Raw genomic sequence first — 26400 nt, 5'->3', positions numbered from 1 at the left:
CCTTTTCTTCCTGTGAACTCAGCACTTACATTATGTCATTTGATATTATGTCTTGTGATAGTCGTATTGTTCTGTTAAGGTATATGCTTTTATATTTTATGATTATTTAATGTTTTTCCTATTAACTATATTGTTTATTTCTTGAAGGCAATAACCTTGTATTTTTTTAATTTTTATTTGTTGATTTTAGAGAGCGTGAGAAGAAATTTTTTGTGTATATAATAGCTACAGTTATCCTAATCCTAAAAAGGTATTAGAAGTATCCAAAGGCAGTTTTACCATAGTTTAAGTTCAAATGTTAGTTCTTTTCGAAAAACCACAGAGAGACACATTAATTTGTTGTTCCATTTATTTATGCATTTATTGGTTGATACTTACATTTGCCCTGACTGGGGATCAAACCCCCTGCCTTGACATATTGGAACAACACTCTTAACTAACTGAGCTACCCAGCCAGGTGACAAGAACCTTGTCTTAAACTGTGTTATCCAGAGGGACATCACGTAAATATTTAATGGCAATTTGATTGTTCATTGATTTCAGGTGTATTTGGAAGTCCAAATTCAGCACCAGCTACCTGTAGCCAATCAGTGATATCTTCTACGGAAAATGTGGATAAACTTTCAGTTAAACAAAGTATTGAACCACCATCAGGGATTTATGGAAGAGCAGTTCAACAAAGTATTCTATCCTATCTTGATGTTGAGAATGAAAAAGATGTAAGGGTGTTTGCTTAATTTTGAGGGTGGTAACTTTAAGCCTGTGTTAAATTATTGCTTTGTATCTATCAGATTTGAGTTGGTGAAAGTGTTCAATTAAAAATTTTAAAATTTCAATATAATTGAAAATTCTGATGTTTAATCATTTAAATAATAAATTGTTTTTCTTTTCCATCAAATGTATTTACATTCTGGTGTAAAGCATCTAGTATATTTTATACTATACATGTACTATGCATGTATATGTGTGTGTATATGTAAACATTTTTCTGGGATATAATCGAGTAACAGACTAATATCCTGAGGCACAAATTCAGTTGGATATTAGCACTATATAATTCTACTCTATTTTAGAATTCCTGAAATAAGAACTCAGAAATGTATAGTTTATTTTGTATATAAACATTTAATGCCTATATACAGTTGTCTCAGATGAAGGTAGTGATTTTAAATGTCAAATTCCCTGAATACTTTCAGATATTTCACCTCTTTCATGCAGATCAAAATTTCCGTTTCAAAATCTACTTTTGACAAGATGAAACAAAAGAGAAGAGAGGAAAAAGAACTTTTTGACATTAAAGATTGTGAAAAGAAGGAACAGAATCCTGGGGGACAGATGAAACATATAGGAACTGAGAAAATGGCATGTGAAAGTAAGTGGAATTTTGCTTGTGGTGTGTTTTTCTAACTAGTAATATTTCAAAGCTACTGTACTCTCATTTAGCTGAAGGTAATATACATGGCTAATAGTGGAATATGCTGAAATTTGCAAGATCCAGTAGCTTCTATTACAATAAATATTATTTCTCATAAAGTAGAAGTTGGTTGATTGTTTTTCTCTTTTCTAGACTTAAATATTTTTGAAGACGAAGTGGGAATATCCAAAAATGAGAGTTGCTCTTTAGAGAACATTACTTTCAACCCTCTGTTCAAAGATGGGGCCAGTTTTAAAAGGTCATCATCTTTAGTGTTCTCAGATTCAGGTAAGTCAGCTTATTGAAATGTAAAGAGTAATGTCACAAATGCTTGTTAAACTGAAGAGACCACATCTTGTAGTTCATTTGTGTTGGAGAGAGCACTAAACTAGTAGGAGTCATTAGATAGACCTGGCTTTTTAAATAATGTGGGGGACCCTGTCCCGCAGTGTCCCCTGGAGTCACGGATGAAATGAGGCTATCAACGTAAGATCTGCTTGGGGAGGAAAGGCTGGCTAATCGCTCAGAGGAGAGGATCCCCGAGCCCTGAGGCTTTTATTAAGAACTGTATATGCAGGGATGTATAGCATGCATGCAAAGCTCATCAATCGATGTCTAAAGGCCATAGTTACAGAAAACAGATACTATCTGTGGGTAACAATTGGAGAAACCTGAGGTCTGCCTCAGGTCAGGGTCTGTTACATATGCTGACGCCAGAGGGTCGTTAGGCACGCTGCATGAGATTAGGAGTTCATTCCTTCTGCTGTTGATTTAGGTATCTGATTCATGGCAACAGGGCTAATGCCAAGCAAGGCTCAAGGGGAATAATGCATTCTTTAGGCCTGATTTCCCATGGGAACCCTCGGTGCTAGTGTTGGGTCATGCCTGCCTCCAGCATTCCCAGCATTCTGGTCGAGACTTACATTACAGGCCCTCATTCAAGGCCTGGCTTGCGAGGGGCTACACTTCCCAATACCACACAAAGTGGTCTCCAACAAAATATCAGTTCTGCCTTTTAATTAGCTTTGTGACCTGGAAACAGGCCTCATTTTCTGCCCTTGTATATATTTAAGTTATCTCAAAAGTCCAGATTATCTCAAAGATCTCTTCTGTATTCCCTGCAAATACTTCTGTTTCACGGAGGAGTGGTTTCCCATTGTATAGGTAAGGTAACTGAGATCGTGAAGCTGGTTTGTATTAGGTCATGATTTTTAAAAAGTATCTTCATCATTTATTCTCTCTCTCACTGAGTACTTACAAGGTTCTGTACCTGGCCAAGAGTAGGTTCCATGTTTCCTGTATTGTGTTTTATTTTTCACTGTGGCCGAATTTTTTAAACTACTGCCAAATGCTGTACTACATTCCTGACACTTTTGTAACTATGCAACTTATCCTGGGAGTGAACTCCAGGTGGAAAGGCAATGTCCCTGGTCTCTGTGAGCAGGCCTCCAAGGGCCTACCTAGTGCACCTTCGCTGGTCACTGGCTTTGACAGAAACAGGCCAGTTAGTTAACAGGGGGCCCTGGTCCACGTCCCAGACACCTCTGTGGACATTTGGAATAGGGCTGAGCCACTATAGCAGGCATTGGCCACTATCAGCAGCAGGGGATATGGGCCTTTCTTATTCGTCCTTTTCCTTCTATTGGCATAGGACCAGATCTATTCTTCCTTGTAAGAATCCACAACTAACTGTATACAGGAGTCACATACTGGAAATAAAAATGCCCAACGGGAAAAGGGCATGTCCATGGAGTTTCGAAATAACAAAACCCATCAACTTCTCAGTCCTCTAAGACAATTTTCTCAGCCTTTGGGGAAATAAAAACATCAATTCCCACTTATAAAAATACATGCAAGGCAAGCTATGTTGAATGGTCACACTAAAAATATTCCACTGCCTAATTGTTAAGGTACTTTATTTATAAAACAGGTCACAACACTAAGCTTCTGGCTCGTTCTGCCAATGTACAAGCTACAACTGCTTGCTTGGCAGCTGAGGGTCACTCGTTAGTAGCATTTGAAAACTGAGTAAAAATCCATATAAAACAAATATTCAAATAGTTTCCATAGAAACACTAATAAGTGTGATCCCATCTCCTAATCTTTTATAATGTTACGTTTTTGCCAACGCTACTTACAAAGACATTTCAAAACTTGCAATAATTCATGTATTCAGACTCTTAATTGAGTACTTATAAGGTTCTGTGCCTGGCCAAGAAAGAGCAGGCTCCATAGGTCTTAGTTATAGTAGTGATGAGGTATAAAATCAGAAATTAAAACGAATTATTGTGGGAACTAAAACAGACAGTAAGGACTATTATTTCTGTCTATTAATTATTTCTGAGGAATAAACTGTATGAACTATAGTGAACCATCTTAAATTTATGTTGGGTCTGAAGTCTAGGTATCAACCAAGAAAACAAGGGAGTATAGAAAAAAATAGATAAATACCTCGGTCCTCGTTGTTAATTCATTCTGGAACTCATGACGAGTGCCGAAACCAATGAGTGCTGAGCAATGAAGCATTTTTCTTTTGCGGGGCGGCATTGTGATTCATACAAGTTCTAGCAAGTGTGACAAGTCCCAAGCAAGCACCAAGCACTGAAACATTATTTTCTCATCAAAATGCAACCAGTGTAGGGTTTGACAGATGTCGGGGGGCTTTAACGCAGCCCTCCGGTTCCGCCACGGATGAAGGCCATCCATAGCGATGGTAGCTCGAAGCCTCTGGCCTGTGCAGGTCCCTGTTTGGGCGCCAGATGTCGGGGGACTTTAACGCAACCCCCCCTCCCGCCCCCCCAGCCGTCCGCCACGGATGAAGAATAAGTCTACCAAGACATGATCTGCTTGGGGAGGAAAGGTGGCCAATCTCTCAAGGGAGAAGGGCCTTGAGCTTTCTATCTATGGACTTTTATTAGGTTCATTCGCATAGGAATGCAGATAAAGCTCATCAATCATTGTCAGCCAGTAAGGATTAAACAATACAGGATTTACAGAGAACTTTGAGGGCTTATTTTGAGTTACAGCCAATTAGTCAGAGGGCCATAAAACTTTAGGCTCCAGACTCATCTCAGGTCTGGACCCTTATCTTTTAAGCTGAGGGTACAGATTAAGTAGGTTTCACAGGAATGTAAGTATTTTCCTTAGGCCTGATTCCCCAGGGAATCCGCCCCTCCCAGCATAAGACTGCACCACCCTCTGTTATTGCTTCAGGCTCAAGTCAGACAGGGAAGTAAAGCAGCCAAGAGATTAGGAGACTTCTTGCAGACAGAATGAGGACTCAGGCTATTTCAAAGCCGAGCGGCGAGGGTCCATCACCCCCTTTTGCCACAACCCCCCGAGTCCTTCCCTGCGAGCTTATCCCTGGTGACCAGAGCCTGTCTTAGGTTAATCCTCCCTTGAGGATTCTTACCTGTCATTGGCTAACTGGCCAAGCTCAGGGCCAAGCAGGGTGAAGTGGGCAGAGGTGGCACTTCTTCCAGGGAGATAGGCTTTGTCTCCTTAGTGGCTTATGGTCCCAACTCTGACTCAGCCTTAATCATGGGGGGTTACAGCCTCTGAAACCAGGCAGGGCGGTTCCCAACAGACAAGTTCTAAAGCCTACAGATTCTGAGGTATGACACTATGACCTTGTACAACATATTTAACCTTCTCAAAGATATAAAAGAGATTTGAAATGATCTAGATAAATGTCTGAGGTTCTTTCTAGCTTGTATTTCTTTTATAATGCAAGAAGTCTTGAAAACTTTTTAAAATCTGTATCCTAAAGATGATTACCAAAAAGGAGATTGGGGGGGGTAAAATAGGTGAGAGGAGTCAAAAGGTACAAATTTCCAGTTATAAATTAAACAAGTAATAGGGATGTAATGTACAAACTGGCAACTAGAGTTAATAATACCATACGGTACATTTGAAAGTTGCTAAGAGAGTAAATCTTAAAAGTTCTGCCCTGGCTGATGTGGCTCAGTGGATTGAGCGTCTGACTTCGAAGCAAAGGGTTGCTGGTTTGATTCCCAGTCAGGGCACATGCCTGGGTTGCGGGCCAGGTCCCCAGTAGGTGGTACGTGAGGGGTAACCACACATTGATGTTTCTCTCCCTCTCTTTCTTTCTCCGTTCCCCTCTCTTAACAATAAATAAAATCTTTAAAAAATATAAGTTCTCATTACAAGAAAAAAAAAATTTTCCCTGGCTGGTGTGGCTCAGTGGATGGAGAGCCAGCCTGTTAACCAAAAGGTCGCCAGTTCAATTCCCAGTCAAGGCACATGCATGGGTTGCAGGCCAGGTCCCCAGTTGGGGGCGTGCGAGAGGAACTGATAGATGTATCTCTTGCACGTTGATGTTTCTCTCCCTTTCTTCCTCCTTTCCCCTCTCCTTAATAGTTAATGAATAAAAATCTTTTAAAAATTGTAACTGTATGGTGACAATGGTCCCTAGACTTACTGTGGTGATTATTTTGCAGTGTCTACAAATATTGAATCATTATGTTATACTCTTTAAATTAATATAATGTTATATGTTGATCATACCTCAGTTTTAAAAAATAAGATAAAATTTTTTTGAAAAAAATTTTTTTGTATCCTCAAAACTAATAATTGTTGAGATTATGCCTAATGAGAGATGTTGGCCTATAAAATTACTGGATAAATGTGGCCCTAAGAACTGGTTAAGTGTTAGGTGTTCATGAAGTTTAAACCTTTTAGCATTCTCAAATAATTTCACTATTTATTAATGTCAGGTAATTTATGAGGAGAAGAGCACACAAAACTCCTTACTTAAGCCACTACTAGTTAGCAGTAGCAAATAGTACAAAAAACAACAAATCATAAATTTTTAGATATTCATTCTTGTTAGAGACATCAACTAATTTTGTGATTTTTGCCTATAATGGAGGCTTCACAGATTTTGTTTCTAGGAACTATAAGGAGAGTGCTTCCTTAAAGTCCACCCTTGTATTATTTGAACAGAAGGATATGCTTAACAAGATAAGTATAAAAAGTGAAAGTAAAGTTCTAGAAACTATTTTAACAGTTTGACATCACCATGACACTTTTATTGTATTTTATAAAAATATCAGTCTACAGGGGAAGTTTAAAAAAAAACTACTTAGTTTGATCATTACTGCTTGAGATTGATATTCTATATACCTCCATTTCCAGACTACAATTTTGTTTAGTTTTGTTTCATTTTTTCAAGTGAAAATGAGAGTTGGGACCACTGATATAACTTACAAGGCTAAAAATTTGGTGTTTATCTATATCTCCTGCATAATGACTTATTCTTTCTATAATTGAGGTAGAGTAGATATAGAAAAGGAATCCTTAAAACTTTAGCATCAGTTTCTTCATAATGTACGAATAATATAACTATCAGATAGGGTTCTTGAATGAATGAAATTAGAATGTATAAGTGAAGCACTTAGTACAGTGCCAGGCAAAATCTTAATAAATAATGGCTGGTATTTTGTATTTGTTACTCTTTCTGGGTTGTGACATTCCAAAGCTGAAGGATTTTATTTATACATACCAGTCTTATATATGAAACCTAATGAGAATACATCTGAATGACCAGAAGTAATAAAATGAGGGTAAGTGCTTCAGTGGCACATATACTGAAATTGGAACAACACAGAGATTAGCATGGCCCGTGTGCAAAGATGACACACCAATTTGTGAGTCCATACTCCATATTTTTATACAAAATAATATTGAATGTAAAGTGTAATTGAATTTTTTTTTATTTTTGCCTAACCCAATTACTCAGTTGGTTAGAACATCTTCCTGATATACCCAGGTTGCTGGTTTGATTCCTGGTCAGGGCACATACAAGAACCAGCCAGTGAAGGAATAAGTAACTGGAACAACAAAAATCGATGTTTCTCTCCCTTCCTTTCCCTCTCTAAAATCAGTAAATAAAATTTTAAAAAAATTTTAAAGAAAAATAAAATTAGGACTATTTATTATGTCCGTTGTCAAATGATTTTCATCATGTATGATTTATTTTAGCAAAACCTTACTAATTTATCACTATAGTAACCCAAAATGCCTTATTTATCTACTTGAATATCTCTTGTCAGGTATGTGATAAATTTCTTGAAATCAGGAATTTTCCCTTAGACCTCTTTATACAAAATCAAAGGTGGTAGTGGACTTGGATCTAAATCCTGCCTTTGCCACTCATTAGCACTGAGACTTTGAATACATTTTTTACCCTCTATTAAACTCAGTTATTTTCACAGCAGCAAAATAGAGATAATGAGAGTATCTAACTCAGATTTTCTGAGAAAATTAAATGTAGTAAAGTTTTTAAAAGCAGTTATAAGATTTGGCACAAAGTATTTAGTAAAAGCAAACTTAACATCGGGAATATCTTGTCGCCTTTGAATTTTAAATGCATTTGAACACATAATTAGCATACAGCATCAAGTGAAGTATATTTGTGTATCTCATGTATTTCGCGTAACATTTTCTTACAAATAGCATGATTGATAAATACTTTTATGGTGGTGATTTTCTACTGCCTAATAGTACCTTTTTAAGGGTAATATAAACATGAAAAATAGCTAATAAATATTTACCCCTTTATAAAAGCCATTACATATTCTATTTGATCTTTTCCTTTCCACCACCTCACTTCGCGGCTTACACTGTGCAGTACCCTCAGGGCATTAATCACCATGAGCTCTCAGGGATGATGGTTTGTTTCCCCAACCTCGAAGGCAGTGCCTTGCATCTGGAAAATAGTTGGTTATGGAAAAAGATTGTTCTTTTACTACATATAGGCTTACAATTTGTGATATATTATTATTAGTTCTGTGCCAATAGCAAAAACTGATATTTTTAGAATCCAACTAGAATTTTATATGCCGATGCCATGAAGCTTCATTTTTAGTTATTCATTGTATTGCAAAATAGGTATATATTCACGATTTTACAAAGTGGGATCATATGCTGCTTAGTTCTTAAAGCTAGTCTTTGTTATATGATTCATAACTGAAAAACCCACCTATATTTATATTATGTGTAATTTAATAATTTTGTGTATAAAAAGTAAAGTTTTAAATAGCTTTGCTGTTTGGATACTATATTTTTGTTGGACACTAAATTAATAGTACTAGTTCTTATAAGAAATATTTATAGGATCTATAATCAGAATATCATTTGTATCCCTTTGTATCAGGGTTCCCTGGTGCTTTATTTAATGTTTTTTTATCTTAGGTGAAGCATCTCCTGCAGCCATTCCACAGTATAAAGAAAGGATGCCTTCTGTCCCTCATAGTCCAGAAATAATGGATTCATCAGAACTACGACCATTTTCCAAACCAGAAATAGCACTGATAGAAGCTCTGAAGCTTTTAGCTGATGAGGACTGGTAAGTTCACCATTCTTAACTTAAAACTAAGCTGAGTTCCAAAACTTTTCTATAAATTTTTAATTAAAAACCTTGAAACATTTCCTATTAAAATAGTCTTAGAAATAATTATTTTACTTCTTAGGTAGTTTGAATTTTTTTAACTCATTAATGTAGCTGAACTTTGGTTCTAGCACTACTGTATTTACCAGTTATATTATAACATATACTATAAGGGCATAATTTAGCTTTATTACAGATTATAAAAACATTTTGGCATTAGAATATAAATACCACCATTTCTCCAAGTGTTTCTCTGGAATATACCCTCCAGCAATCCTGGAAATATTTATCCATTACTAATACAGCTATAGAGCCACCTAGCCCACCCAGCACGCCCAGCCCAACTCAGGGAAATAAAGACAGTGGCGCCCCCTGCTTGCTTCATTTGGAGCATCCACTGGTTGCCCTTGTCCCATTTACTCCTCTGTTCCTTCAGCATCTCTTTCCATCCCCATCCTATACCTTATCATCAGTTTTGCTTCTTTACTAGATCATATTCATCAACATAGAATGTTATCATAGCTTTTATTTTTTAAAAGCCTGCCTAAATTGCACATCTTCACATTTCTTTCCTCCCCTTTTTTTAGCTAAAGTCCTTAAAAAGGCTAATTCATTGTCTTTAGTTGTTTACCTCATGCTGTCTTCTCATCTTGCTTAATTGGCTTTCAGTCCTTCCCACAATGACTACCAACTCACTAAAACTGTAAAAGTGACCATTTTGCTAAATCTGCACTCATCATTTATTAGTCCTCATCTTACTTAACCTTCAGCAACATTTGATATGGTCAACACTCCCTTCTTCTTAATACACTTTTTTTTGTTTCACCTTGGAAAATCAGAGTCATGATTCCTTTCCTGCTTTAGTACTTTCTGATGCTTTCCCTTTTGTTTATTTCAAAAGTGAGGAGTGCTCCAGAGTTCAGTCCATTGCTGTTCTCTCTCTACATTCGTTCCATAGATCAGGGCTGGCAATCTTTCTGTGAAGAGCCAGCTAGTAAGTATTTTAAGCTCTGCAGGCCAGATGATTCTGTCACAGCTACTCAACTTTGCTGTTGTAGTGCAAAAGCAGCCTTATACCATAAAAACAAATGGGCACAACTGTGTTCCGATAAACTGTACTTATAAAAACTTCATTTATTAAAAAAAATCTGGTGGAGCCAAATTTGGTCTGTGAACCATAGTTTACCAACACCTTTCTTAAATGTTTTCACTAGATTTCATACCTTTAAAATTCATCTATACTCTTGGTTTCTCATAAATGTATATCTGGGTCCCTGGTATTTTCTTGAGTTCTAAACCTGTAGTTTAACCGCCTCCTTGACACTTCCACTTGGATGCCAACAGACAAATTTAACATGTCCAAAATAGAACTCTTGGACTTCTACTTCCTGCCAAGATGGATTAACAGACATAAGATTTGCCTTCACATCTGAAAGTTTTTAAGAAATTGTACAAAATATGTGAAACAATGGTTTTCAAAATACTGTTCACCAGGCAGTGAAATATAGTGACCCCTGAGAGATGGGAAATAGGCAAGGTGAGCCCTATAGTTGTCCTGGCTGACTTCCTGCAGAGTTTCCAGGTCACGGCTCAAGGAGGGAGAAACCATCTGGATATCAACAGACATGGAGATGGAGCTTGGGAGTATCAGGAGGCCATGGTAGCTAGAGTTTGCAGGGCAGTATGCCAGAGAGGGTAGAGCTCCACAAGGAAACCCAGAGACCATCAGAGGATTTTTCTCAAATGTTTAGCTGAGTACTGGTCAGGGCATGCATGCAAGTAAATTACCAGAAACCAGATCAAGGGCCACTCGAAGAAGTTATAGGGAATAATCCCTAGAGTATATACTAGGCCAAGAATATGTCCTATTTCTACCAGCAGTGTGGAGAACTTCACAATTCACAGGGCTTTGGGTAGAACACTCAGAAGAGGTTTGCCTCATCTATGGAAAGAATAAGCCCTAAGCTAAAGACTGGATTGGTCTCACCTAACAAAGCATAAAAACAAGGCCTGAGAGGAGCAAACTTTCCAAATAATTACATCCCAGAACAAAGTTCAAAAATATTTTTAGGAGAGAGGCTTAGTTGGGTATCATCCCACAAACTGAAAGGTAGGCAAGATCGATTCCAGGTCAGGGCACATGCTTGGGTGGTGGGCTTGGTCACCAGTTGGGGCGTGTGTGGTAGGCAACCAGTCACCATTTCTCTGTCACATCAGTGTTTTTCTCCCTCTCTTTTTCCCTCCCTTCCCCTTCTTTGGAGCCAAAAAAAGAAAAAAAAACTTAATAACTTAATACTTATAGGAATATAACAATATCCAAGGTAAAATTCACTGTGATTGGATATTTACCAATATCCAAGGTAAAAAATTGCCAGGCATGCAAAGAAGGAAGGAAATACAACCTGTAATGAGAAAAAAATTAAACAATTGAAAGTAATTAAAAAATGATACAGAAAGAATTCATAGAAAGGTCATTATTACTATTGTTCCAATTCTAATCCACATGTTAAGAAGGCTAGAAGAGATACATCAAGAGAATCAGTGACAACATGTAAATTTCCTTTTGCCGTATAATGTATCATGATTGAGGGAAGTGATATCCCATCTGTGTACCTTCAAGGGGAGGGTATCATACAGGTGTCTACACTGGGGGACAGGGATCGTCGTGCCATTTTAAAATTTTGTCTTATTGCATCAGGAATATAGAGGGTCATTTTATAATGAAAAGGGGTAATTCATCAAGTATACATTGCAATCCTGAACATTTATGTACCATAAAACAGCTTCAGAATACATTAAGCAAAAACTGGTAGACCAGCAAGGAGAAATAAACAAATAACATTATAGTTGGAACTTCAGTTACGCTTTCCCATTAATTGATCGAACTAGTAGAAAGAAAATCAAGAATATACAAGATTTGAATGCTATTAAACTAATTCACATGTTTAAATATTCCACCTAAAACAATAAGATTCACAGTGTTTCAGGTCCACAGGGAACATTTATGAAAAAAGACCATATTACAAAAAATACACAGAAGGTTGTAGCTTGTGAGTTCTGGCCAAGATGGAGATGGAGCTAGATACACTTCACCTGCTCCCACAAGCAAAACAAGGAAACAACCAATTTAAAAACAAAAAACAACCAGAACTACCAGAAAGTCGAACACTATGTAAGTCTCACAAACAATAAGTTAAAGAAGAAACATTAATGCAGACTGGCATGCCCAGACAAAGAAATATGATCCAAATGAAAGAACAGATCACAACTGCAGAAAAAGAACTAAGCGATGAGGAAAGAGCCAACCTATCAGATGCAGACTTCAAAACACTGGTAATCAAGATGCTTGAAGAAGTGATTTGAGTACGGCCACAAAATAAAGGTAGAAGTGAAGGCTATACAAAGTGAAATAAAGCAAAAATATACAGGGAGCCAACAGTGAAGGGAAGGAAACTGGGACTCAAATCAACTATTTGGAACAGAAGGAAGAAATAAACATTAAACCAGAACACAACAAATAAACAAGAATTCAAGAAAAGTAAGGAGAGGCTTAGGAACCCCCAGGACAACTTTATAAAAGTTCAAGCATCCGAATCATAGGGGTGCCAGAAGGAGAAGAGGAAGAGCAAGAAATTGAAAATTTATTAGGAAAAAAAAAAAGGAAAACTTCCCCAGTCTGGTGAAGGAATTAGACATGCAAGTCCAAGAAGCTGAAGAGTCCCAAAAAAGTTGGATCCAAGGGGAAACATACCAAAACACATAATTAAATTACCCAAGATGAAAGGAGAGAATCTTAAAAGCATCAAGAGAAAAGGGGACAGTTACCTACAAAGGAGTTCCCATTAGACTGTCTGTTGATTTCTCAAAAGAAACCTCGCAGGCAAGAAGGGGCTGGAAAGAAGTATTAGAAGTCATGAAAAGCAAGGACCTACATCCAAGATTGCTCTATGCAGCAAAGCTATCATTTAGAATGGAAGGGCAGATAAAGTGCTTCCCAGATAAGGTCAAGTTAAAGGACTTCATCATCACCAAGCCCTTATTATAAGAAGTGTTAAAGGGACTTATCTAAGAAAAAGAAGATCAAAACTATGAACAGTAAAATGACAACAAACTCACAACTATTAACAACTGAACCTAAAACAAAAACAAACTAAGCAAACTACTAGAACAGGAAGAGAATCACAGAAATGGAGATGACATGGAGGGTTATCAGCAGGGAGGAGGCAGGAGGACAATGGGGGAAAAGGTACAGGGAATAAGAAGCATAATTGTTAGGTCCAAAATAGACAGGGGAGGTTAAGAATAGTACAGGATATGGAGAAGCCAAAGAACTTGTGTATGACCCATGGACATGAACTAAGTTGGGGGGAATGCTGGAGTCAAGAAGGATACAGGGTAGAGGGGGAGAAAGAGAAGAAAAAATGGGAAAAGTGTAATAACATAATAAAATACACTTAAAGACCATATTACACAGCATAAAATAAGTAATTTTAAAGGATTCCAATTATACAAATTTTGTTGTCTAACCACAGTCGAGTTAAATTAGAAATGAATTAAGAATAAAACATTAAAAAAATTAATGGGATGCATCTATATTAGAGGAGAACTTAAAGCACTCTAACACCAAGATCAGAGAAGAAGAGTAAGCTTTCATCTTAAACTAGAAACAAAACAGCAAATGAAGCCCAAAATAAACACAAAAGGAAAAACTAGAGATACAATGGAAATCAGTGTCTTGCAGAACAGAATCAATGAAATTGTTTAAAAATCAGTGAGAGACTTCCAGTTAAGATGGTGGCATACATAATTGTGGCTCTCCTCTTCAAACAGCCACATAAGAATGACTGCTAAATTTTAGAACAACTGTCACTCTGAACTGTCAGAAATTGAGTTGAATGGAAGTCTGAAAATTACAGAATTAAACCACAATCAACTAGACTGGTAGGAAGGGTGGAGATGTGGTACAGACTGTTCCCAATCCATGTGTGGTGGATAAAAATTTGGGAGGGATATCTTGGGAGCGAGGAGTCCCAGCACCATACCAGGCCTCCCAGCCCAGGACACCAATGCCAGGAAGATAAGTCCCCATAACTTCTGGCTGCAAAAAACAGCAGGGATTGAGTTGGTGGGAGAAACTTAGGAGTTCCAAGCAGTTCCCCTAAAGAACCCGCACACAGACTTACTCAGATACACTCTCTCTGAGCTCCAGCGCCAGGGTAGCAGCTTGAAAGGCACCAATACCATAGGGGGAGGACATGAATTGTCTGGCGTCAAGGAGAGAGCTTGGGGACAGTTTACTCTCAGACGTAAAGGCAGGCAGAGGCCATTGTCCCTTTCTGAGCCCTCTCCTGACAGCTGACAGGTGCCATATCTGAGTTTCCATCAACTTGGCTAACACCCTGCCCTGCCCTGGGTATCCCCTGAGATTCCATCCCACCCAACTTACTGGCCCACCGAAATTCTTAACTGTAGCTTTTCCATAAGAATGGGTAGTCTTGGCTTATGCTTCACAACTTCCTGAATTCTTTCAAATAAGCAACAGCCAGACTCAATGAGCCCACAACCCCCATAGCTCTTGCTAGTGGCTCCAGGCCCAGAAGCAGCAGCAGCAGCAGCAGCAGCAGCAGCAGCAGCAGCAGCAGCAGCCAGCCAGCCAGCCAGCCAGCCTGCCTGCCATCCTAGGTCCACAGCTTATCTTCGCCTGGGAATCTCCAAGCCCAGCACAAGTAGCAGCCATTTCAAAGTGCTTTACAGCTCAGGCAGGGTGGCACTGGGCAAAACACAGGTAGAGGCTGACCATGGTCTGCACCACACAGGAAACCGTCGGAGCACCACCACCCTGCCCCTGCACGGCTGATCCTCCACAGAGGACGCAGGTTGGTGGTCAGTGGTCACAGCCAATCCTTGCAGTTCACTGGCCTGGGTAAATCCCTCCCATTGACCTGCCAACAGCAACCAAGGCTCAACTACAAAAGGAGGGTGTACTTAGCCCACACACAGGGCACACCTCGAGTACCAGCTTGGGTGATAGAGCAGGCTGTGCCACTGGACCCTACAGAACACCTGCTACATTAGGCCATACTACCAAGACAAGGTGTCATAGCAGCTCTACCTAATACATAAAACAAACATAAAGATACAAATGAGAAGACAGAAAAACAGCCCAAATGAAAGAATGGATCAAAACTCCAGAAAAAGACTATGCAAAATGGAAATAAGTAATCTATCAGATGCAGAGTTCAAAACCCTGGTTATTAGTGAGGAAATTAGTGAGAACCTCAACAGCATTAAAAAGATCCATTGAAAGAAGGGTACACTAATTGAAATAAAGAACAATACAGGGAAACAACAGTAGAGTGGATGAAGCCAAGAATCAAATCAAGAAACATAAGGATGCAAGAACCAACAAGAACAAGAAGAAAAAGGAATCTAAAAGAATAAAGGTAATATAAGCAGTCTTTGGGACATTGTCAGACATTCCAAACTCACATCATAGGGTTCAGAAGGAGAAGAGAAAGAGCTCCTTTCTTCACATTTCATCAGTTTGTTTATTTATAGAACATATCCTAAACCCAGTGACTTAGTGCAGTCTCTTCTACTCTTCTAACCTAAGCCACAGTTACCTCTCACCTGACTAGCAGTGACGTCACTGGTTTCCATGCACCCGTTATTTGCCCACCTCACACAACAGCCAAAGCGATGCTTTTAAAACACAAATCAGACCACGAAATTCCCCATATAAAACCCTCTAATCCTCTCCAAAACACTAAAAAAAAATGTTTAAACTGCTTCCTGGGGTTTACAAGGTCCTTCATTTTCTATCCCTTGACTCTTGTAGCCTTTTTTCCTACCATTCTCTGCATTACTTACCCACCAGAACCACCTGGCTGTTTTCTGCACACCCAAGCTCATTTCTACCTCGTGAACTTTGCACTTCATTCTTTGAACACTTTTCCCATAGCTTTCTTCTCACGTCATTCAGGTACCTGTCAAATAACATCTCAGAAAAGCCGCCTTTCATGTCCCTCACTAAAATAGTTATTTTTCTCCATCCCCTTATGCTGCTTTATTTTTAATATCCCATATTGCTACCTGACCTTATATTTAGTTTTCTCATTATAAAATCCATGAGTACAGAGATACTGTATTTTTTTCAGATGAACATTACACATAAACTTGAAAATAATCTGTGTTCTGCTGTTAGTTGTAGTGTTCTATATATGTTAAGCAGATTACATTAGTTGGTAGTGTTTAAATTGTCTGTATCCTTACTGATTTTCTATTTGTTTTATCAAGTATGAGGAAAGGGCTTTTGAAATCTCCATCTGTAATCAAGATTTGTTAAGTTGATTTTTTCTTCCTCTCCGCACTTACATTTGTTCAGTTAGTTTCTGGCTTTTATATTTCTGACCTGAAATCTGAAATTACTATCATTTTCCTTCTGTATTCTGTGTGTCTTTTTCTCTATGGCTACCTTTAACACCTTAGCACTTGGATTATGATGTCCAATATTGTGTTTTTTTGTGGTTATGCTGTTTGGGGCTTGTTCTTGGATCTGAGAGTTTATAATTTTGATCAAATTTGGAAAAAATTTAGCCACTATTTCTTTTTTTTTCTACTTCCCTCAATTCCACCTTCTTTCATGTGTATAGAATTGGGTTGTTTCTATATCTACCCAGTAATTATAAACTGTTTCATGCTTATCCAGTAAATGAAAGTTTTGAACCAGATAGTTATGTTTTTTATCTTCACCCAAAGATGTGTTTATTGATTTTAGAGAGAGAGGAAGTGAGAGAAACATTGATGTGAGAAACATTGATCAGTTGCCTCCCGTACATGCCCCAGCCTTGCATCAAGCCCACAATCTCGGTATGTGCCCTGACCAGGGTTTGAACCCACAACCTTTTAGTGCATGGGACGATGCTCCAGCCAATTGAGCCACCTGGCCAGGGCAAACCATACAGTTACTAAGTAGGTTTACTCTTACCATCTTAGAGTTTTAGATCTTTTCTCTATTTCCATAACTTCTCAGAATTTAAATGCTTTAAAATATAATCACCATTAATATTACCAACTGAGGAATCTCCTCTTAGCTCACATTGTCAAACCCACAAGATGAAAACCATCAAATTTGAAATGTATCTAAGTTCCAGTTGAATCCACCCTGTTGTGGTTAGTATCCACCTACCCTTCATTTGGCTCATTATCTTAGATCAAGGATTTTCAACAGGTGTGTTACAAGAATTTGTAGAACATGCAGTACCTGACTATTTATGCAGGGGCACTGACCTCTTTTTCCTGAGATTGTCAAATAAAAAAATGACAACAGCCAACACAATAGCCATTGCTGTGAATGAATCAAAACTGTGCCTATTTTTTTTGTCAGATTGGCAAAAAATATATTTTTTTGGTGTGCTGCAGAATTTTAGTAGTTAGCTTGTATGTGTCATGAGATAAAAGGGTGAAAATCATTGCATTAGATAATGCAAAAGAAATACAAATTACAGAGCCGCTTGTTGGTGGTTTTCGGTTCTTGAATTATATATTCACCAACAAGGTAACGGGTAGTTACTTTTGTTTTCCCATTTTTGTTTTACTGCTTCCCTCACCTTTTGTTTGCCATTCCTTTCCCTCTGTTCTCTAGAAATAATACGGCATTCTCACTAGGGGAAAAATGTTCCTTTTATTTATAGAACATGAACTTAAGTTTGTCAGTAGTGGTTTTGGCTCCTAGGTCTTTTGAATCATGAAAGAGAACTATTAGAGCAAACACAACTTCATGTATTTTTTTTTATTTGAGATTGCTGCATGATAAGGGAAAATAGACAAAGTATCTTTATTGGCAGTATTTCATACACAGAAAAGAAGACATCCTGCCCCATTTTAATAAATGATTTTGTTATTTCTTTCTTTTTCCTGCAGGGAGAAGAAAATTGAGGGACTGAATTTTATTAGATGCTTAGCTGCTTTCCATTCTGAAATATTGAACACAAAGTTGCATGAAACAAATTTTGCAGTAGTTCAAGAGGTAAACTTATCTTCAGCTGAGTTAAGGATTGTTTGAATAACAGAGAATGTATATGCCACATTTATCTTTAAAAAACTGTCCCTGATGATGTGAGTATGCTAGCTGTAGTTAAAGTAACTGTTGCCTTACTTGGCAACATTTTAAAAACGTATTAAATGTTAGTTTTTAAGGCATAAGATAATATATATTAAAACATGTTACTTTAACAGTAACTTTGGTTTCAAAGTCATTATTACTGATTTTCTTTCAGAATATCAGCAAAATGTACATTTTGGAAATTTTTTTTAGGTGAAAAATTTACGCTCTGGAGTTTCTCGAGCTGCTGTCGTGTGTTTAAGTGATCTTTTCACTTATCTGAAGAAGAGCATGGATCAAGAACTAGATGCTACAGTGAAAGTTTTGCTGCATAAGGCAGGAGAATCAAACACATTTATAAGAGAAGATGTTGACAAAGCCTTGAAAGCCATGGTCAGTAATGTAACTCCTGCACGTGCAATTGTTTCTCTGATCAATGGAGGACAAAGGTAATGTTCAAAGTAATCCTAATATGTCCTTAAACTAAAAATACAATTGTTTGTAATCTGAGGTATAGAAGAAAAACAGGCAGATTTCAGTATTATTTCAGTTGAAAAACATTTATTAAATAATTTGTATGTGGCCCTAGCTGGTGTGGCTCAGTGGATTGAGCACCGGCCTGCGAACCAAAGAGTCACCCTTTTGATTCCCAAATGGGGCATATGCCTTGGTTTCGGGCCAGGTCCCCAGTAGGGGGCATCTGCCTCTCTTTCTCCCTCCCTTCCCCTCTCGTTAAAAATAAATAAACAAAATATTTTTTTTAAAAACTGCTAAATGTAAAAAACGATAATAATTTGGATATGATAAATATTATATTAGGTACTAACCATACAAAGAATAATATCATTCTACTTTCATAGATCTAAAAGTAAATGTTGGTGACTTCATTTTTTGTTTTTTTAACTTCTTAAGGAGGGATAGTTAATGCAAATAAGTTGTCATTTTTGCTTTCAAGGGTGATGAAGGTTAGTAGTAGTTTAATCATGTAACTTTAAAGGTGTATCTTAGGAAAATTGTTCATATATGAACTCTGTTCTAATTCATCATGTTTCCTTGTAGCCATTTACATACTGCAGTAAGAAGATGTACAGCGCAGCACCTGTCAGATGCGTTGGAATTTATGGAACTGGAGCATATTTTATCTGGAACAAAAGATATGGCTGACCGTATATTACCAGCCGCTGCTAAGTTTGCTCAGGACAGCTCACAAGAAACCAGGTGAATAGCTGCTAATAATATTTGCTGAATCTCTTCGTATAAGGTCTTAAAAAAAAAAAAAGGTTTAAGAAGAATGAACATTCTTCTAAATGGACAAGTGGTATCTCCAGGGAATGGTGCTAGGGGAATGGTTTTATTTAACCAATTTGTAAATGATTTGGGGGGGAGTGTATAGTGAATTCTCCAAATGTATACATGACGCTACATAGTTCTGTGTAGTAAGATGCTGTGAATTATCTTACAGCACATCTTGCTGTGAATCATGAAATTCACAGGAGTGAATTGCATGAAAACGGCACTGTACGGGCAGAATAGTGGCAGAAGAATTTCATTGTGAGTAAATGTAAGGTAATGCATTTAGGGGAAAATGATGTATTTTCCAAGCAGTCTGGTAAATCAAGGAAATGAAGTGCACATGAAAAAATGGATTGCGTGCTATTTCCTGCAACAGGAGATGTCTGTACTCAGAAAAATTCCATGAATTTCTGATCTTTATCTGTACGGGAAGAACAATTTTATGAAGGTTAAGAACAATCACAGATGACAAAATAATTAACAGATGGATGGTACGATAGGTGTAATGGTGACAGAAATTTTGGACTTCATCAGAAAGTTCAGAAAATAGGTTCAATTTTTAGCCCCAATCACAGTTTTCCCTTAAGCAAGTTATTCACCGTTTGTTAGCTTTTGTTTCCTTGTCTATAAAATCAGGAAGGTTGGAGTGGGTGATTGATAATGCCCCACACAAAGTCTAAAAATTAATGGCATTATATATGAAGTTAGATTAGAAGGGGAGAGAATGACTCCTGAGTTCATAGAGACTAAAGGAAAAAAGGAAATCCAATTTTTAACATTTTAAGGCAAAGATGCCCATTACTTTAGGTAACTGGAGTTAATTCTATGGAAGTCATTATACCAAAAGCTAATATAGAAGGTAAATATATTCATTTTTTATTGATGCATGACAAATTACCACAAATAATAGTGGTGTAAGGCCACACAGACTTTTTTAGCTTACTGTTCTTTAAGTAAGAAGTCTGGCGTGGCTCAACTGGCTTTGATTTAGGATCTCACGTGGTGGAAATCAAGGTGATCACAGTGCTGGACCCGTACCTAGAGGATCTATAGAAGAATCTGCTTCTAGGTTTTTCACCAAATTTAGTTCCTTGTGGTTATAGAACTGAGTTGTCCTTTTCCTTGCTGGCTGTCCGTCAGGGTTCTGTCTCGGCTCCTTAAGGCTATCTGAATTCCTTCTCATGCAGCCATGCAGCCCCTCCATCTGTGGCTAGCCAACAGCAAGCTGAATCCTCCTCATGCTTAGAAACTCTTACTTCTGCCGTGAGCCACAGAAAGCACTCTGCTTTTAAGGCTCATGTGAATAGATTTGATCTAGAAAATCTCCCTATCTCTTTTTTCAGCATATTATGCTTTATTATTATTATTTTTTTGTTCAGTCTCCATTTTCCACCCATCACTCTCCCCCGCCCCACCCACCCCCATCTCCAACCCTCATCCCTACCCTTCTTTGGCTTTGTCCATGGGTCCTTTATACATGTTTCTTGACAACCTCCCTACCTTAAGATCAGCTGTACCAGATAACATAAAATAATTCTGAAAGAGCAGCACATCTTTAGGGCCCCTTTTAGAAGTTCTGCGTGCCATAGTAATGTTCGAAACAAATTAGGAGGGTTGGATCATAATAGACTAGTTTGGAGCAATAAAAGATAATAGTGTTTTTTTGTCATCACTTTTCCTTAATGGCATAATAATTCTTATCGTCCATTTGTCACTTATTAGACTCTTACTGGAAAATTAAAATTATAAAATGGTCACAAATTTCCAGGTTTAATATTTCTCACATTTTGTGTTCCAATTGTTTGCTTACTTGTTTGTTTTAGCCTTTCCCAAGTTAGGGCCTCTGGTAAACCTATAGTCTTTAAAATTCTAAAGACTATAAGGGCTAAAAGTTAGAATTGTCTTTGAAACTATAACTGATTAGGAGCTACTCTCTGGGTGTAGACTTTATTCTGGTTCTGGGGAGAGGAAAGGTAATTTTTATTCTCTGTTATACACTTGTTATAATTTCATTGTATTTGAGAACCTATTGATATATATGATACTGAGATCAGCCTGTACTCCTCTCCCCTCAAAAGCATTGCCTTCTCTGGTTCTTCTAGTCCCACATACATATCCTAAGTTATAGGCAAAAGTATAACTGTAATTTATTGGGGCCAACCTTCCTTGAAAAATAATAATATGGTATTGTTATAAGATACTGTAAAATCTCTCTATGCAAAGATATCTTCAGTATACACTTCCATGATAAAATTCAGTTTCTGCCATTAGAATGATATCTTCACTTAAAGTATTATCCTAAGAGAATTATTTTAAAAGTCATATAACATAAAAAACCTAGTTTGGAGAGCATCACACATTTATTAATATACCAACCACAATTTATCAACTAACCCTGGATGTGTTTTAAGTAGCAGAGAATAGGTTTCTGACAAATTGAAACCCAGGTAAGTTGTGACTAGGAAAAAAGACAGAGGGTCAGAATTACAGAACCGAGGAAAGGTTGACTCAGGCCAGAACATCTGGCAAGCAGATGAGCAGCAAAAGTCACTGGGCAAGGAGCCCAGGACTTCTCCTAACTCACAGCTCTGCCAAAGGCCAGCCTTGATACGGACCCTAGGGTGCCTGAAAAATAGAATCAGAGCTTTTGGCTCTTCATACCTAAGGGTAGAAATTGAGCTTGTTGAGATGTGAAATTATTTACATATTTCTCAAATATTTACAGGTATTATGGTCGAAAGATGCTTTTTCTCATGATGTATCATCCTAACTTTGATAAAATGCTGGAAAAGTATGTCCCATCTAAAGATTTGCCATATATTAAGGAATCTGTAAAGAGCTTACGACACAAGGTATGTGGAAAAAGTTTGTTAAGTAAACAACTTTCAAAGCAGAGTTCATTTGCCCAGAAAGGTAAGAGAAATAATTACTTTTTCATTTATATTTATTTCAGCAATGGCAGTGCTAAGTAGACATTCATGGTGTTACTAAATGTTTATTGAACAGAAGCTTGATGTTAGGTAGAATGTAATGTGGCTTATTGGAGTTATAAGACTTGGGTTTGAATCAGCTCTGAGAATTAGCAACTTTATATATACTAGCAAAAGTATATATAATTTTAGGCACATCATTCTTTAGCCAGAATTTTTATTTGTATAAAATGAGGATAGTGATGCTTATCATACTGGGTGCCTGTTTCATTTACCTTGTATGTTTCACTATTAGAGCTTCTACCACACTGCAGAACATTGATAGGGAGCTCCTTGCGGGGAAGCCCCATTTATCCTGGTAGAGAATGGGACTCAGAAATGTCTGTGAAATGATTGGCTGAGGGAATACCAAGTGAAAGAAAATGTGAAATCGTCTTGTAAAAAAGTATTCCATTTAGAAATTATTTTTTGTAAAAGTATGTTTAATATTGTAAAATTTTTCTGTGCTAATTTGTTATTTCTCTCTGATAACCTTGGGCAAAGTATTAATTTATGAAAGGATATTTCAGAGATATATGGTAGTACACATTTTAGAACATATTTTCTGCGTATTGGTGTTAAAGACTTCAGCTTCATTAATACAGAACTTATTAAAATAACCATGAAAAAACTAATCTTACTCAAATAAGCATATTGTATTTGTGAATCATTTCATGTATCATGGGAGTAGAATGTTTCAATCATTACAAAAAGATCAACAGTGGTGGTTATGAAAATTACAGTTTAAGAGTTATTTCAATTTACTAGTTATAAAGCTTTCATTACACTGCCCTTCCTTATATTTACTTCCAGGGCTTGGGTGATTTACCACTAGATACTCCTTCAGCAAAAGGAAGACGATCTCACAGTGGCGGTGTTGGAAATACAAGGTCATCATCTGTTTCTAGAGATGTTTTCAATTCAGCCGAAAGGTAGGATCATTTATAGTCCACATGATTAGAGAAAGTACTCCCTGGTGGTGATAGTCTCATTTGGATATTTCCACGAGCTGTCCCAGAGGTATTTACCAAATTTTAATGGAGTTTTAAAAGTTGTTAAGGACTTAGGAAGCGTGAGGTAAATAGATTTAAAAGGCAAGTATAAATATACTTATACCTTCTTGCTTTTACATGTATGAAACATAAGTGAAGTGGGAGATCCAAGATAGTAGAGGACTAAGTGGAAGCTACACTGACCTCCTCCCAGGACCAGTCTGGAATAACAACTAAATTGTAGAGAAATCGTCCAGAATAACCAACTGAACTCTAGCTGGAGAGACACCTTATAACCAAGGCTTCAGAAGAAACCACTTCACCACAAGACTGGTAGGCAGTGTGGAGAAGGTGTGAGAGGGCAGGTAGGGCACCCACAGGTGGCAGCTGAAGTTCCAGAGGAATATTTCAGCAGTTGGGGGATTCTCCCAGAGAAGTGTGGGGTCTAAACCCCAACCTGGGCTCCCCAGCCTACAGCACCAGAGCCACAAAGGAACCCAGATAACATCCAACTGTGGAAAGCAGCAAGGTTTTGGTGTGCCAGGGAGAGACAACTGGAGATGCAGAGAGGCTCTTAAAGAGCCAATGCACAAAATTTCATATGCAGCCACTTACCCTGGGCTCTGGAATAGGAAGGGCAGAGTGGACTACAGACACTTGAGTAGAGTCTGGGGCTGGCGGTCTGGAGAGAGAACTGAAAGAATCCCTACCAGGATCCCTATGTTGAGTTTTCCCGATACTGCAGAAGCCATCTTTCTCAGGAAAAGCACTCCTCTCCAAGTGGTATCAGTCTGTGGGGAAGTAATGGTCCTGCCAATGGGAATTACTCTGCCCTGCCCTGTGGTGCTTAAGTGAGACTGCTGATTACAGCTGGGTTAGATTAACAATGGGTGTGTTTAGTGGCTGATTAGTTTACATCTAAGGTGGAAAACACAAAGAGGCAGCCAAAATGGGAAAACAGAGAAACAGACCTCAAATGAAAGAACAGGAGAATTCTCCAGCAGAACTAGATGAAATAGAGGCAAACAATTTATCATATTGAGAGTTTAGAGTAATGATTATAAGGATACTCAACAACTTGAATGAAGACATAGAAACCATAAAAAAGGTCCAGTCAAAAATAAAGAATACAATAACTGAAATAAATAATACACTAGAAGGAATAAACAGGGGGTTAGATAAAGCAAAGGATAGAATTAGTGTTTTTGAAAGACAAGGTAGCAAAAAGCATGCAGGCAGAGCAACAAAAAGAAAAAAAATTTTTTAAATGAGAGCTTAAGAAATATTTTGGACAACATGAAACGTAACAACATCTGCACCATGGGAATACCTGAAGGAAAAGAGAGTAAGCAAGGGATCAAGAACCTATATGAAGAAATATTGACAGAAAACTTCCCTAATCCATATCCTCGTCAACACTTGTTATCCAAGTGGATATGAACTGGTATATCCTTTGACAGACTGTCCTTTGACCGAATTTTAGACAGGCTTCTCTGAGCCCTCTTTTGCACTGGGCTTCCTGCTTGGGCCCTGTTCTTGGCCTACCTAAGTCAGTCTCAGCGAAGAATCCTGTTAAGTCATTCCCTCCCTTCCCCTTGTTACCTGACTAGGTTCCTCTTCTTCCACCTTTGATGTATAAATACGCAGCCTACTTGATGTCTCCTCTTAGTATTCATCCGATGATCCCCTCACTGTGTTTGTTGGCTGTAAATCCTCAACTCTGCATTCAGAGTTGAACACACTTTTCTCTCCTGTTGCAATAGTAGTGAACCCTATTGCAGTAGTCTTGAATAAAGTTTTCTGTGTCATTTTGCAAGTGTCTGAATAATTTTTCTTTAATATATTGTGGTTTTGACTTGCATATGCTAGTATGTATGTTTAAAGTGGTTTTATTGATTGACAGTATATGATTGTCGTGCTTTTTTATTCAGTCTAACAATCTCTGCCTTTTATTTGGGGTACTTGACCCATTTATATTTGATGTTAATTACTTATGTAGTTGGGTGAAAGCCTATCATTTTGATAGTATTATTCAATTAGTCCTATAGTCTTTGTTTCTTTTTTTTCTCTTTTCGTGCCTCCTTTTGACTTGATCAATGTGTGAATGTGTGTTTATATTTGTATTCCATGTATTGCCTCATCTTTTTTTTACGTGGTTGATTTAGACTTTGTAATATACATACTTTATTGTGTGTATCTTCCTCTTCTAATAGTCTACCTTCAATTAATATTAGACCAATTTAGGTATAAAGTAAGAACCATACAACAGTATATTTTTATGCCTCCTTTCATCTTTTATGCTGTTTTTTTATGCATTTTACTTCTACCTATATTATAGTCTCCACAATACATTAATGTTACATTTACTTTGAATGGTCAATATATTTTATAAATATGCCATGACTGTGATCATTCTTTTTTCCTTCCATTTTATTGAGTTATAATTGACATATAACACTGTATTAGTTTTAGGTATACAACATAATGATGTGTATATATATATATGTATGTATTGTGCAATGATTACCACAATAAGTTAGTTAACATCCATCACCTCACATAATTTCTTTGTGTCATAAGACCTTTTAAGGTTTACTCTCTTAGCAACTTTCAAATATACAGCCCAGTGTTGTTAACTGTAGTCACCAGCACGAACTTCTAACTGGAAATTTGTACCTTTTGACCACCTGCACCCATTTTGCCCTCACTCTCTGCCTCTGGCAACCACCAGTCTGTTTCTTTATCAGCGAGTTTGGGTTTTTTTAGATTCCACATAGAAGTGAGGTCATAAAATATTTTTATCTCTCTGACTTATTTCACTTTGATAATGTCCTCAAAGTCTATCCATGTTGTCCCAGATGGCGGTATTTCCCTCCTTTTATGGCTAAAATGTCATTGTGTGTATATATACACCACATTTTCCTTACCCATTCATCCACCAACGGACATTTAGGTTGTTTCCATGCCTTGACTATTGTACATAATGCCACAGTGAACCTAGTGGTACGTAGATCTTTTCAAGGCAGTGATTTCATTTCCTTTGGATATAAAACCAGAAGTGGAATTGCTGGATTATATGGTAGTTCTATTTTTTAATTTTTTGAGGAACCTTCATACTGTATCAGATTACATTCTAAGAATGCACAGGGTTTGCTACATTTTTGCCAACACTTATTTCTTGTCTTTTTATTTTAATTTAATATTTTTTTAATTTATTG

General features: G+C 37.5%; 1 protein-coding gene and 1 non-coding gene across 4 annotated transcripts in view; both read left to right on the top strand.

Moving 5' to 3' along the window:
- The window catches only part of TOGARAM1 (TOG array regulator of axonemal microtubules 1), a 91067-nt gene that overhangs the window by 50175 nt on the left and 14492 nt on the right, over positions 1–26400 (top strand). For all 3 annotated transcript variants that reach the window (XM_053927482.1, XM_053927483.1, XM_024573948.3), the window contains 9 exons: positions 544–719; positions 1219–1372; positions 1568–1702; positions 8630–8783; positions 17748–17853; positions 18142–18377; positions 18988–19146; positions 21947–22073; positions 23004–23122. In XM_053927482.1, coding sequence (XP_053783457.1) covers positions 544–719; positions 1219–1372; positions 1568–1702; positions 8630–8783; positions 17748–17853; positions 18142–18377; positions 18988–19146; positions 21947–22073; positions 23004–23122 — 1366 coding nt within the window. The remainder of the gene's footprint in view (positions 1–543; positions 720–1218; positions 1373–1567; positions 1703–8629; positions 8784–17747; positions 17854–18141; positions 18378–18987; positions 19147–21946; positions 22074–23003; positions 23123–26400) is intronic.
- Positions 7004–7106, top strand: LOC112316999 (U6 spliceosomal RNA). Its single transcript, XR_002976068.2, has one exon. It is a non-coding gene; the product is annotated as a U6 spliceosomal RNA (small nuclear RNA).

The sequence above is a fragment of the Desmodus rotundus genome, chromosome 7, assembly GCF_022682495.2.
Source record: "Desmodus rotundus isolate HL8 chromosome 7, HLdesRot8A.1, whole genome shotgun sequence".
Lineage (NCBI taxonomy): Eukaryota > Metazoa > Chordata > Mammalia > Chiroptera > Phyllostomidae > Desmodus > Desmodus rotundus.
The sequence above is the reverse complement of the archived record's forward strand: the minus strand, read 5'-3'. Positions and strand labels throughout refer to the sequence as shown.